This window comes from Manacus candei, unplaced genomic scaffold (assembly GCF_025592945.1).
Source record: "Manacus candei isolate 608988 ecotype Guabito, Panama unplaced genomic scaffold, ASM2559294v1 h1tg000015l, whole genome shotgun sequence".
Classification (NCBI taxonomy): Eukaryota; Metazoa; Chordata; class Aves; order Passeriformes; family Pipridae; genus Manacus; species Manacus candei.
This window is the reverse complement of record NW_026138063.1, coordinates 8,774,881-8,788,549: the sequence shown is the minus strand read 5'-3', so window position 1 is coordinate 8,788,549 and position 13,669 is coordinate 8,774,881. Positions and strand designations below refer to the sequence as shown.

General features: G+C 44.1%; 1 protein-coding gene across 3 annotated transcripts in view; it reads left to right on the top strand.

Moving 5' to 3' along the window:
• The first annotated feature begins 121 nt into the window (after positions 1-121).
• MCF2L2 (MCF.2 cell line derived transforming sequence-like 2) overlaps positions 122-13,669 on the top strand; it is a 218,431-nt gene continuing 204,883 nt past the window's right edge. For 2 of the 3 annotated variants that reach the window (XM_051781478.1, XM_051781465.1), the window contains exon 1: positions 7,459-7,961. In XM_051781478.1, coding sequence (XP_051637438.1) covers positions 7,859-7,961 — 103 coding nt within the window. In that variant the 5' untranslated portion in view covers positions 7,459-7,858. Of the gene's footprint in view, positions 344-2,814; positions 2,937-7,458; positions 7,962-13,669 lie in introns of those variants that run through there. The other variant, XM_051781467.1, reaches the window with a different exon arrangement.

Below are 13,669 nucleotides of genomic sequence, written 5' to 3'. Positions count from 1 at the left end.
GCCGCTTCCGCCCGCCAGGAGCCAATGAGAGCGCGCGGAGCCGCCGGGGGAGGGGGGAGCGATGACGTCACCCCGACAGCCGAAGGGGAGGGCGGAGACGATGCGCGCGCCGAGAGCGCGAGGCGGGCGGTGCCTCAGGGACGGCACGCGCCGCCCCCTCATAGATGGCGGGGCCCCAACGTGGAAAAAAGAACAAAAACCCCCATCAAAAAACCAAATATAACCCCTAAAAAATAATACAAACCCCCTGAAAAGAACAAGCGCCGTACGACTGCAAGCGGAGGAGGGGCTTCTCTCTCCGATGGGAGGTCCTGAGGCAGCGGCCTCTGCCGTGACGGCCGAGGTTCGTCTTGCGGGCTCTGAAGGTGCCACCGAGTGAAGTGAAATAAAACTCAGGGGAGCCCGAGGCCTTCACGGGCCTGTCCTGGGTCGTACATTTGCGGCTGTCCGGGCTCAGCCCTGCCCCGTCCCCCGCAGCCGCCGTGGGAGCGGCTCCCCCGGGTGTGCAGGCTCGGGGGTATTGGCGCTGAACTGAAGCGAAAGCGAATCCCTTGTGCTTTCCCGTTACCTCTAATAAACTCCATTACAGTAAAGGCGGGGGGGGAAAAATTGAGGAGTGTGATTGATGTGACAGATGCCTTTAAATGATGAAAAGGCGTCCTGGTAGATGTGACAGTCGTGGTGCACGCCCACGTTTCCATGTGCTGGGTGGCTGCAGCTTACCCTCCACCAGCCTCCACACACCAGCTCTGGATAAAAAATGGAAGTATTTCTGCTACCAGCAGCTGTGTATTGTGTGGCTGCAGATGTTCCGCTTTACTATTTTCCCTACTCCTGGCCACGAGGCACAGACAGAGTAGCCTGGGAAGCCGCAGTAGTGATCCCCCAGAATAGAGCCTGCGGAAGGGAAAAAGAGATTGGAAGTGGTCTCTATGGCAACAGATGAGCAGCCTTTGGAAAAGGAGATATGGGGAAAAATTTAGGCTGAAAATACATCAGTCAGTGGGACAAACCTGTAATCCTTCTCTGGGCAATTTTAAATAAGCTGTTTCCTCTCATCTGGCATTCTGCCATGAAGAATGAAATCCAGATTGTAGCCTTAGCAAGAAAGGCCCACACATATAATTACTGAAGTTGTCTTGTTTTAGATGAAAATGCAATGATCTTTTTTCCCACTGTAATTATATTTGGTACTTCCAAGTCACGGTGACGACTGATTTCTGAAATCAGTTTCTTTGTGAAACTGTATAAGGCTTTGTTGTCTTTTTGAAGCTTAGTTCTTATTGGTGGTCTGTATTCAATCCACTCTCCTTAGTGGGGCCACTTCAAATGTACCTGGATTTGAGCATTTTGTGAACTTTGTATGAGCATCAAGTTCCGTTCAGCAGTGGAACTTCCTGTCTGCTACATTAACTTAACTTCATAACACAACTTTTTGTTTCATTACCTTAACAAAAGTTTAAAACTGCAGAAAAGAATAATGAAACCCAAGCTTTTGTCTCTTACTCCCTGTTTTTCTCTCCCTTCCCCTCATATACACAAGGACTGGAAATTATGCTTGCTCTATTCTATTGAATTCCATTCACTCACCATCTTAAGGTCCAACAGATCGAACTCAGGCAGCTACCATGTCCTCTCATTTGCTTCCCTCCAGCATTTCCCATGTCATAGGCTGTGATTTATGCCAGCCTAGTCAGTGCTCCTTGAGCTGACCTAAATGGGAAGCCTGGTCCCTTTCCTTCCCAGTTGTTGTGGTTTAACCCCAGCCAGCAACTAATTCCATGCAGCAGCTCCCTCACTGCCCCTGTCACCCTGAAGGGATGGGGAGGAGAATCAGAAAAAAAACCAAAAAGTAAAACTTGTGGGTTGAGACAAGAACAGTTTAATAATTAAAAAAGTAAAATATAATAATACTAGTAATACTGAAGATAACAACAGCAATAATGGTAACAGTAATAACTGTGATGGAAAGGAGAGAGAGAGAAATAAAACCCGAGGCAGGGAAGTGATGCACACCACAATTGCCCCGTCCCTGCTGACCAGTCCCTCCCTGAGCAGCGATCGGCCCCTCCAAGCCAACGTCCCCTGTTTACACTGGGCATGATGCTCTCTGGCATGGAATACCCCTTTGGCCAGTTCAGGTCAGCTGTCCCAGCCATGCTCCCCTCAAGTTTTTTGTGCACCTCCTCAGTAGCAGAACATGGGACACTGAAAAGTCCTTGATTTAGGGTAAGCGCTACTTAGCAACAACCAAAACATCACTGTGTTATCAACAGAATTCTCCCAGTGAATCTAAAACACAGCAGTGTACCAGCTCCTAAGAAGGAAACTAACCCTATCCCAGGTGAAACCAGTTTCTTATATCAGCATTTGCAGGTGTACAGCCACAGAATGAGGGTTCAAGAGCTCATCTGACAGAAACCCAGTGTGTCAGGGGTTAGGGACAGTAGCAGGGCAGGAGAATTGATTAGGGGGAGGACATTTGTCTTTATAAGTTACTCTGCCTGCTGCTGTGGAGACCTGCTCATGCCTCCATCAATCTAGACCTTCAGTCAGTTGACATTATAGCTTTCTAGGAGATCAGCTCAGGGTTTTTTATGACACTGAAAGTGGACAAGTGGCTTCCTTAAATAAATTACATAGAGTATAGAAAAGTAAGCTGATCCTAAAAATTATAGGATTACTGTTTAACAGCTTTGTCTAAAAAATCAGGCTTTGTTTTAAAAGAGGAAAGTGTTGAAAGAAATTAATGCAATAAAAATATATGGATTTTCATAAAAAATGAGCAGCAAACATTTATCTCTTAACTTTCAGCATTGGAAGACTTCTGTCAAAATTATGTAAGCAACACAGAGCAGACTGATGCTGGCAGTTTTCACTGTCCAAGATGTATAAACAGGAGAAGGTTCAAAGCAAGATGGCAAAACTGTTGAAAGGTATGAATTGACTTCTTTTTTCCCCCTAAGATATAGTAACTAGGGCAGCATTTGTCTCAGCTCAGCTCAAGAGTGACTGTGGGCTATGATCACTATATAAAAAAGTCATGGCTAAGGTAGATACTGCAAATAGGGAATTATTCATTCCTTCTCAAGATGCAGGAACCAGAGGCCTGATATTGAACTATCAGGCTTCATACTTAAAACCAAACAAAGTGGTTTTTTTCACACAATGCATATTTAAATTGCAAATCTTGTTGCTACCAAACTTTCTAGCTGTGAAAATTATAAATAGATTTAAAAAATAGCTAGACAGATTCATGAAGAAATGGAGTATTAAATATTATCAATTGTATGCAAACTTAAGCTCAAAGAGTCCCTGAACTGCAATCTGAAAGGGGAATACTGGAGAGGGACCCTCTCTAAGTGGCCTGTTTCATACACTCTTTCCTAAGGGTATATTAATGATCCTGCTCACAGATGGACCACTGTGTCAGGACAGCTGTTCTGGAGCACAGAAAGTGAATGATTGATGTAAATGATGGTGACAAAAAGGTTTATGATGGGGAACAAAGAAAAGGACAAGAGCAGAGAGCTTTGCTAAAACTAGTGTCTTCAGTGCCCTCTTTTTCTTCAGAGAGGATGTTAGAGGAAGCTGTGCTCCTTTTTAAGGAGCTGAAATGGCCCCTGAGACAAAGCAGGTCAGGCTTTGCAAAGTTGAGGTAAGAGTCTAAGTGTGAGGGTAGAGCCCCTGGTGTTGCCAGGGGAGCTTTGTGTGGAGAAAGGGTGTACATGCAAGTCTTGGCAGAGAAGCCCACATTTGTCACAACAGTTGACTAAGAGGACAGTGGAAAGTCAAGAACAGCAGAGAAGCACCAGCACTGTGACCCTCTTAGAAGCCAAGCAGAAGCACAGTTCACTGAAATGTTCCAAACAGAACAAAAGTAAGAAAACTCAAAATATGGTGTGCTATTTTCCTTTACTGTGTGACTGATGTTCCAGAAAGGAAGCAGCACTGTGTGCCTTCTTTGTGGGTATGAATCAAAGAGGTGTCTGACTCATTTAATAGTTTCTTCTACTAATGAAAATGTGCTGTAGGTCTGAGGTGCTGCCATAGCCAGTAAGAAGTGGTGACAGTGTAATTACCTTTTCCAGTTGTACCAAAAGTGTTATAGTTCTTCCCAGCAATACAGCCCCAACCTTTGATACAGAGATCAGACAGATATAGGCAAAAGTTAAGGGAGGGAGAGGTATGATACCAAAGTAACTTGTTTTCAAAAGAAGAAAATTGGGAAAGGGATCCTAAACTTCTTTGTTATTCCATCAGCCTGCTTTTTTTGGTCCTGCTATGGAAGTGTCTTCAGATGCACTCTGCACACCAGAAGGTTGTAATCTTCTTCTGGAAGGAGATTCTCATGAAAAACTAAAAGATGGGTGAGCTTATAAAGGTTATGTGGGACTGGGAAAATGGAAATAATCAAGACAATGAAGAAGATAGGCTAGTGTCATGGATGGATCTCATTTTGATTCTCACTAGCCCTTCAGGCTCAGTTGATTAAATGTTTCTTAGTGGCAGAAGAAAGATTAATAGCTATATAAGATGAAAAAGAAGAAAAGATCAATTTTTTTCCCTGTGAGAGTTTCCCCTTCCATCTGGTCAGGTCATAGAATCTTGTAAACACTTTTTGTTTGCAGTGTGCAATTTACTGCTTATTAAAATTGCTTACAATGCTTTGGCCTCAGCTGTTTGATTCAGGATCTAATAAACAGCTGGTGATTTGTCAGGCTGTCACTCTATGGAAAAATCAAATTCTTTTGCCTGTTGGCTATCATTTTAATAGTGGAACCATGGTGTTTGTACAGCCCCTGATCCTGCTTTTGGTGAGACCCCTACCTGAAATGTAAATCATCATCCTTTGTACCTCTACCACATGTATATCAGCAAGGGCTTTTATCCTTCAGAGGGGAAATCAGTATTTGTTGTGAAAGTACTGTCTTGATTTCACAAAAAATCCCACTGGAAAATGTTACCATCACAGTGATGGACTAAGTTGCTCCAGCACCTTTGAGCTATTTCTCAAGTGGCAGGCACAGGGCTTTCCTTTCTCTCCAAGAAATCTCTGTGTCCAAGAGATCTCTGTAACCCAGGTTCCTGTTTTTCCCCTTTCTCAACCTGGGTCTTGAAGTGTGGATCACCAGTGCTTTTGCAGTATTTTTGACTCAGTTCAGTCCCTGTGGCTCTTTCATTTGGGAATTTGTGATGGCAATGCACACGGTAAACAGCAACCTCTTTTTAATACAGGCACCAATGAATCTTGGCAGTGTAAAGAAATCATCCCATAACTGGTAAAACTAGTGGAGTCTGCAATCCCATGGCTGTGCCCTGCAGCCCAAACCTTCCCGCCAAAATTTCCCCCTTTTGTTTGTTATAACTCACATCATGAGGGAGGGACAGCACTCTCAGCTCAGACTGAATCCCACCTAACCCAGCCCACAGTATAATCTGGGCAGGGAGCAGCCACAAAACAAAATTATTGGGTCCCTACTGTGTCCTTTCCCCCTTCAGACTTTGTGCCCCTTGCTGGATTTCAGTGACCCTGTGAGAACCAATTTCTCTCTCCTGAACTGGATTGCTATTGACCAGCAGGTTCAAAAGTTATTGAAGGTATGCTGGAAAGCTGCAAAGTAGATTAACATAGTAAGAACAAATAATAAGAGAAAAAGGATTCTTAAAATAGCTAATGGCCATGTGTCTGCAGTTACTGATGCTGAATAACAATGTTGGTATAAAAGCGTATGGTCTTAAAATAACTGAGCATGAATCTAGCTAGAAATTAGACAAAGGCTCTTAACTATCCTTAATGTTCTTGAACAGCCTTGCTGTAGGAGTAGTGAGAGCAAACCATCTACACTGCCTTTCAGTGTGTATTTCGTTTATGAATGGGATTATACAGTGTCTCTCCCTGCAGGGGAAAAAAAAAAAGAAAAGAAAAGAATCTGGTAAATGTCTGGAAACATAGTGACTTTTCTAGTCCCATGTTCCTACCTGTAGTCTGTGACTCTCCAAGAGCAAAGTAAAGCATCCCAGATCTTTCATACTGCTTAAAAAATTATGGCTGGGTGTCAGTCTGCTTTCCACATGTATTTTTTCCCAATAATGGCATCTCTTCCCTGATTGAGGGAATCCTTTTAACTTTAGTCAAGAGCTTTACAGTTTGACCTTTACTGCCAAGATAGACAGTAAAATTAGATCTCAGAAAAGAAATGTCTTTTGCTTTAATCCAAAATGTTGGCAGGTGGGTGGCTCTGAAGTCATCATTCTCACATGTTTTCAGACAGACTTACTGTTAAAATAACTGAGCAGAAGTATGCAAGGAACCTCTCAGCACAGTTGGTCAATCATCCCAAAATGAGGACAACAGCACAGATACTCAGACTGGCTTGTAGGTCAGCCAGCTGATTATAGGATTTTCCCATCGCAGAGGTAGATAAGCCCTTTTGTATCACCGGGACAGACACACTAACCATGCTCTAAGATCCAATGAGCCCACAGGGGGGATTTTGCAGCTTCAGCTTTGTGTATACGTGTTGTCAGGTTCAAACATGGATGTTTGGAAAGGTGGACTCAAGTAAAACTCTATGAATGCATAGGGAAATCTGGAGTTAGAGCTGAATCCACTCTGTGGGAATAGAGCAGATCTTGCAGGCAGCTGCATCCTTCTCTATTTTATTTCTTCAGTTTTAGATGTGTAGTAAGTTTTCCCTGTTTCCAGAAGTATCTTGTGTGGAGCTTCAGGTAGGCTTCAGAGGAGGAGGTGCAAAGAGGGAATGGAGACATACAAGTCTCTGGCATACCCTGCCCTTTCTCACTTTCTTGCTGGCCTCACCTTCCCTCTTCTCAGATCCCAGCTGGGATCTGTAGCTGGGAGGGTTGATGAAGCTTTCCCGTAGTTCAGCAGCCAGTTGCCCTATGGCAGCCACGTATCCATGCCAGGCTCAGCTGTGTCCCTGGCACCCAGGGGCATCTGCTCCCCATCTGCTCCCCACAGACCTACCCTGGCCCACTGAAGTTCACCTGTACCTGGCTGCCCCACGGGCACAGCTAATCACAGGTGAGTCCTGCCCGGCACCCACGGCTCATTAATTCACTCTGCCTGTACATGTACAGCTGGAGAGGGTCCCACGGGCTCAGTCACACCAGGATCCCTGAAATCCTACCCATGCAGGTGGGCAACAAAGCCTCTGGCCACAACACCCCTAAAAAGCCCACTGCCCCCTCCCCCTCCATGTAAGCGGTGGCCCCATTTTTCAGGCAGGGGCCTTTCGAGGGGATGGGAGGAGGGTCTCTGGGGACACTGCGGGGTTCCCCTCGGGAGCAGCCTGCAAGGCACCCGGGCCCCAGAGGCCAAGGGGGAGCACCGGAGGCTCCGAGCGGGTTGTTCTCTACTCCCAGGCACGCTGGTAAAGAGAGCGTCGCAGAGCAGCTGCTGCTGTTAGAGCTCTCCTGCCAGCTCCACTCCTCTCGATGCCATTCCTACCTCCAGGATTTTTCCCTGACTCGCAGCATCACCATCCAAAAGTCTCCCTGGAGGAAGGTATCTGCTTGCTGGTTTGTCTCTTTATCCTTTGCCTCATCCGCGGGAGAAGGGAGAAAAAAAAAGCCATAAGCAATCAACTCGCCTGCTTCTTTCCTCTTTTTTTTCTCCCCCCTCCTGCTCCCTTGCTGCTGTCAAGGGGGGTAAAATCCCCTTCTGGAAGGAGCTTTACGAGGTCCATGCATGGACGGCAGCAAATTGGAAGAGGTGAGCAGCTGACAGAAGATGTGAGAGCTGGAAGGGCCGTGCCGTGGGAGTGGTCCTTGCTTTGTGTGCAAGTGAGGCAGTGAGTGTGCAGCCTCCCACTCTGGGTGCATCTTTTTTTGGATGCTGTGTAGTTCCCTGTGTGAAATGCTTTTTTGGCTAAAAGAGGAAGAGATGTCACATCAGGAGCTCACCCAGCGACTGACTACGGTTATCACCCATGTGGGTAAGTCATCTTTATTTTTCTTCTTACTAGGGATTCGGGGGCCCTGTTCTCCCAGGAGGTGCTGATGCCTTTGTGTGACAGTGTCACACCTGTGCATGAAATAGGAGCCATCGGCAGATTGTGAACCGCTGGCTCCGGGCAATTAGACAGCCTTTTATTGATGGCTGGGTTTGTTTTTCAAGCATGTATTTCCCTGAAAAGCAGGAAGAGCAGGAACAGAGGGTGTCCTACCTGTGAACTGATCTGTGTAAAATACCCGAGCACAGTCCTTGCAGCGAGGTGGTAGAGAAAAGGGGGCGGTGGGAGGATGCTGGAGCAACAGCAGCGCTGATGTGCTGGGCATCTGACTGTGGTACTGGAAGCAGCCCATTCTCAGAGAATCTTTTTTATGGCCTTTGATGTTTCAAGGTTTCTGGAAGCTGCTGGGACAGGATCTCAAAAGCTCTTCTCCATGTCAGGCTTGATTTTACTGTTGCTAACCCTCAGATGCCAGGGAATACAGGTGAGGCCCTGTACTATGTGCTGGCATCCTTATGCCACTAAGCTGGCTACACGCTTGCTGGCATTGGTGACTGAATTGCAAGGAACTGACTAACCTGAAACTAGCCAGACAATAGGAGATGCTGGTGATTAAAATATCAACTGAGAAAGGATTTTGTGACCCTTTTTTGTTACCTATAGTTGAGTTAAAGCACACTGCAGCTGTGTTGCTTCATGTAAAGAGAACGTTTTTAGTTGAATTGCATGGAAGCAAATTTTATAGCTGTCAGTGTTTGTAATGGATTGTGTGTTGTGAACGCCAAAGATGTTGTACAGGTTCTTGAAATGCCTTTGTCACAGATTTGCTCAATCTGTATATGAAACAGAATGTTTCATATGAATCTGGCTTTTAGAGAATATCCAAGTAAGATTTTAGACCAACATTATTCTTTGGTTTGATGTTAGCTGTAGCAGCTGAACTAAGTTTAAGAAAGCAAATGCAATCAGTACCTTGCCCAAAGAAATAGCACAAAAGCAGATTTAAACTGAATAAAATATTTAAGACCAGGTCCTATCTCTGCAAGATCTTATCCAGGGGTCAGCCTTCGTGCTCTTGGTACCCTCAGCAGGAGCTGGGTACGGGACAGAGTATGATTGCCACGAGAGCTTGAGGCAGCAGCCTCTTCAACCCAGTAATGCCAACACGAGATGCTTTGCAATTGTGCAAATTCAGATTGACACGAAGTCACATGAATTCACATTTTTATTATGAAGATTTGAGATTCAATGTGAGGCACATTTAATTTTGCTTTAGTAAGAATATTTCAGTGGAGCCAAAGAGGTTTGTGCATCTTCTGGTTTTCCTGTTAAACTCAATACAGGTCCCTATAATCCATATTGAGGACCCTCCTTGGTGTCAGGAGGGATTTGCTAGAGGTAACATAGCATTATGTTACCTGCTATATAATATATTATGATCTAGTAGAAAATAATTCTAGACACTAGAATGATGTTAATGAACCTTTCTCCCGTTCCCTGATATGTAAGAGAGGTTTCTGGGTCATGTGGCTGGTGCTAAAGAGTGTCATTGGTTTTCTGGAGATCGAGCAGGCCAGTCCTAGGGAGAGGAATCAAGATCACAGATCTTGGTGTTTTTTCCATTTCACACTGAGGCAAGAGCTGAGTTCATCAGCTTCCAATAGGGAAAAATAATCCCACCATTTTCCCAGCCATTAGAGACCTACAAAGCAGATGCTACTTGTGGAGTCTGCCTGCCTTTTTGTAGGCAGTGCTCATTTTTTATTGAATCATGTAACTGGAAAAAGCAGTTGTGCAAAAATGGAAGCAAGTAGTGTTAAAATATTTATCATTGGCTGAAGGAAGAACATTTCTTCCAAACCCACTGATAATGCACTATGTTTATGAATAACATCTTGTAGTGTGAGTTGCCATAGCCGAATCAGCAGTAGCTTATTGAAAGTAATTCCTAGGAAGCTGCACAGGTCTCTTGGAAGTTCAGTGGGAATCTTTACATCTCAAGCAAGTAAAAGGGCTCTCAGCCTTGGCAAATTGAGGGGATCCTCACCATGAACAGCCTTTATAATGTTTACTATTTTTACAACAACTGTCACCTTCATATTACTGCTTGGACTGATGGGATTCAACCTGTCTAGAATGTTCCTTGCTTGGGAACACAGCTCCCAGCTCATCCAGGGAGCAGGAGGGAAGAAACTTATGCACTAAATTTGAAAAATGCCAAACAAGAACTTTATGGGAGAGTTAAAAAAAAGACATACATTTGCAATAAATTCTTTATGGGATTGTTTTGATCTGTGTCAAGTAGATGACACACCAGTTTATTTTTAGTGTATTGATGAGAGTGACACAAACATAGTTAATTGCCTGGGGTTCATCTTATCTGTCCTGGGACAAAGCTCTCATCCCTCATTAGCTGACTCATGTTGTGTTAGACAGTTCATGTGCTTGCAACAAAAGCCTCTTATCCTGCTACAGACTTCATACATACAGCTACCTGCCTTACCAGGTTAAAATCAAAGCACTGAATGTATTTCCCTGCTCTCTTAATTGATACTGTTCTAGTACCATGCACCCTGTACTGTAGCACATCTTCATACAGTGTCAAACAACAGAGGACCAAATTAGATCTCTTAAAGAACTCTGTGCTCCCTCAGCCTCCCTGGGATTGTTCCTGATAGCCATGGTGTGGGTGAGGTAATGGGGCCATAACAGGTGCCTGGGACAGGAGTAGTTTGTGAATACTAGCAGGCTTTCTGCTTACTATCCGAGATCTGGCACAAAATGCTACCCAATCATGTTACCAAAACTGCGTCAAGATTCTTTTTTTAATTTAACCTACTTTCATTGAACTTGTTTGTTGGGAGGTGTTGGGGAAACACTCATCAATTTTGAAAAAAGTGTGTCCTTCGGGTAGGTGGGCAGGTGGCAGCTCTTCTGTGGTGGGGAGGGAAACGCTTTGCTGGGTGACGTGCCTGGTGCTGATGGCAGGATTGTTTGCCTGTGGGAACATGCACAGTTCTTCTGGCTTGCAAATCCCACAAGAATATGCTTTTGTGCACTCACTGCCCACCCACACTCGGCAGTTGGTCCCCAGAAGTCTGATGGCAGCTTTGCTATTTGTGGGCAGCGTTCTGGGCACAGTTACGCACACAAGCACCTCCACCCAGTGCCCCATTTACCGCAGAGTTTTTCTTACAATGATTTTATAATAGGATGGAGCTGCCAGAACCAACGTGAGCTGTCTCAAAAGGACAGCAGCTTGGGCCTCTGTTGCCAGTAAAGAACTCCACAGCATGTTAGAGATGGAGTTTTCTTAGAGGCTCCCCTTAAATCTCAATGAAGTTGTAAGAGCTCCTCACATCTTCAAATGTCAGGTGGATCCAGATGAGCTGGTTGTCAGTGTCCCTGGCAGGGGAGGCAGTGATGTGAATTTGCAGAAAGGACTACGTTGCACAAATGTTACATAAAAGAAAAGAACCATACAATCAGCTTTTATCTGATTTTGTATATTCTTATTTGTCCAACTAATGAAAAAAAAAAAGGAATTTAAATAACTTGATGGAAATCAAAAGGAAAGTCAGTGGCAGAAGTTGGTCTAGGATTGACACCTCAGGACTTAGACAACCACCTAAAATTCCTATTTGTTAACCATAGTATGTCAGTTCCCACCACTCTTGGCTTAACCACCAGAGTTGAGGGAGCTGTGTAAAATACTTGTGTGCGTGAAGAGAACCTGTGTTACAATTCAGAACAGGAAGTAAAGGATGATAATGCATCCACTTGACTGTGTGAGAGGAATTTAGGTCAGCAGAATGGAATAACCCCAGCTGGCACTTGTCCGAGGCCAATGGCTTAGCATCACAAGTCACAGAATCTGCTTTATGCTACAAAGCCAGAAATAATCTAATATGTCACAGCTGGAGAGACGATTGCAATGATTCTGATATTGTCTGTGTACATCAAGGGCACTCAAAAGAGATATTGCAAGAAATTAGCTTTCGAGGCACCACATCAAATAGGCCCTCTGCTACTTCTCTGCAAAGGCCTAAATCAAGGCAATAGAAATTCCCCTGCCTGCAACAGAAAATTCTTCCCTTTGTTTTAGATCATTCATGCATTTCAGGAGCTCTTTTTGAACCACTGATTCTGCAGCTCTGTCCTACTTACGGGTTTCTGGTGTGCAGCTGGGGGCAACTGGTCCTTCCACTGACCACGGCACACCGGGTTTCTTCACCCAAAAGTCATATACAGGCATGGGATGGACATCTATCCTTGCATTCCCAATGAAATATGACAAAAGAAAACTTCAAAAATGTGTCTGTTAAATTTACTTGGGATCTCATGCTAATGGGAAGTGGTAGGTTGGAGTTCCTTTCCCCATTAACCTACTTCTGTAAAAACACTGAGCTGTGATCATGTTATCTGCATCTTTCTCTCTGTACCCCAGTAAAGCTTTTGAACCGTTGGCCATTTTTTACCAAATTTGGTGAAGTGGCAGAGGTCAAAAATATTGTGTTCATGCAAAATATGAAAATAGTAACTGAAGAGAAAGGTGCAATTAGTGAAGAAAATACTAATAAGCTCATTCTGTTAGATCTAAGAGATTCCATGTGGGAAAGTGCGATGTGGGAAATGAAAGATAATGACAATTTATCTTTTTTAGTTTCAGAGCTTAAAAAAGCTACTTGTTTAATTTTTTGTTTCTAGATTGTGGTTATTAATTTTACTCCATTCTATATGGCCTATTTCGTGCAGCTGTTTCTATAGAAACTGTTTAGCAAGGAACTGTTTAAAAGTGTTTTGTTATTGCTGCAAAGTTTGTGTCTATAAAAAGTGGAAATTAAGCTCTCACAAAAAATGTGCAGATGTGCCTAGTGCACTTTCCAAAGTGTAGAATATTACAAGTACCACATACTTGTTTAAAGCCCACATTCTAACCTGTTTTGTTGGGACATGATCAGAAATAAAGACTGTAAGAAACTGTTATGAGTCGGGGATCCAGAACACTTTTTTGTCTCAAAGCAAAATATTTATGTAATAGTTTTGTCTCATGTTTAGGGAGACAGAGGTGACTGAAGAGCTTCCCAGAACCAGAAGAAATAGTAGCTTGCATTAAGGCTGCTTCTGTTTCAGGAGAGAACAGCTCAGAGATGTTTCTCTTCAATATTCTACTTTAGCTGTGGACTTTTTCATATGAGATGAGACAGTGGCATCCTTGAGAGAATTTAAGAAAAAGGTAGAAGAATTTTGCGCTCTCCAGGTGTGTTACTGTTACTAATTTCTTTCAGAGCAGCATGCAGTAAGGAGAGCCATGCAGAGCACCACAGAACTGAAAGGCTGCTTACAGCCCTAGTGGTTTTCTCATTGATGGATATTCTCCCCAAAACCGGCTGTTATACCCTGAGCTTTCATTCTCAAGCCAGTAAGAGAGCAGGATGTTGGAAAGAAAAGGGAATGGCAGTAGCTATCCACCATCTGCTTGCTGCAAGGTTTTCACACTTTCTACTTAGGCATGTTGTGATGGCAACTGTTGGAGACAGGGAACTAGGCTGGATGGAACTGAGGTGTGATCCAATCTGTCAATCTCTAAGTCACTCTCTTTTTCAAAACCTCCACATTGCTGCTGTTATATCTAATGCCACAGCAGTCTCCCTCTGTCCTTTGTTTTCTAGTCTTTCTCAGTAATGGCT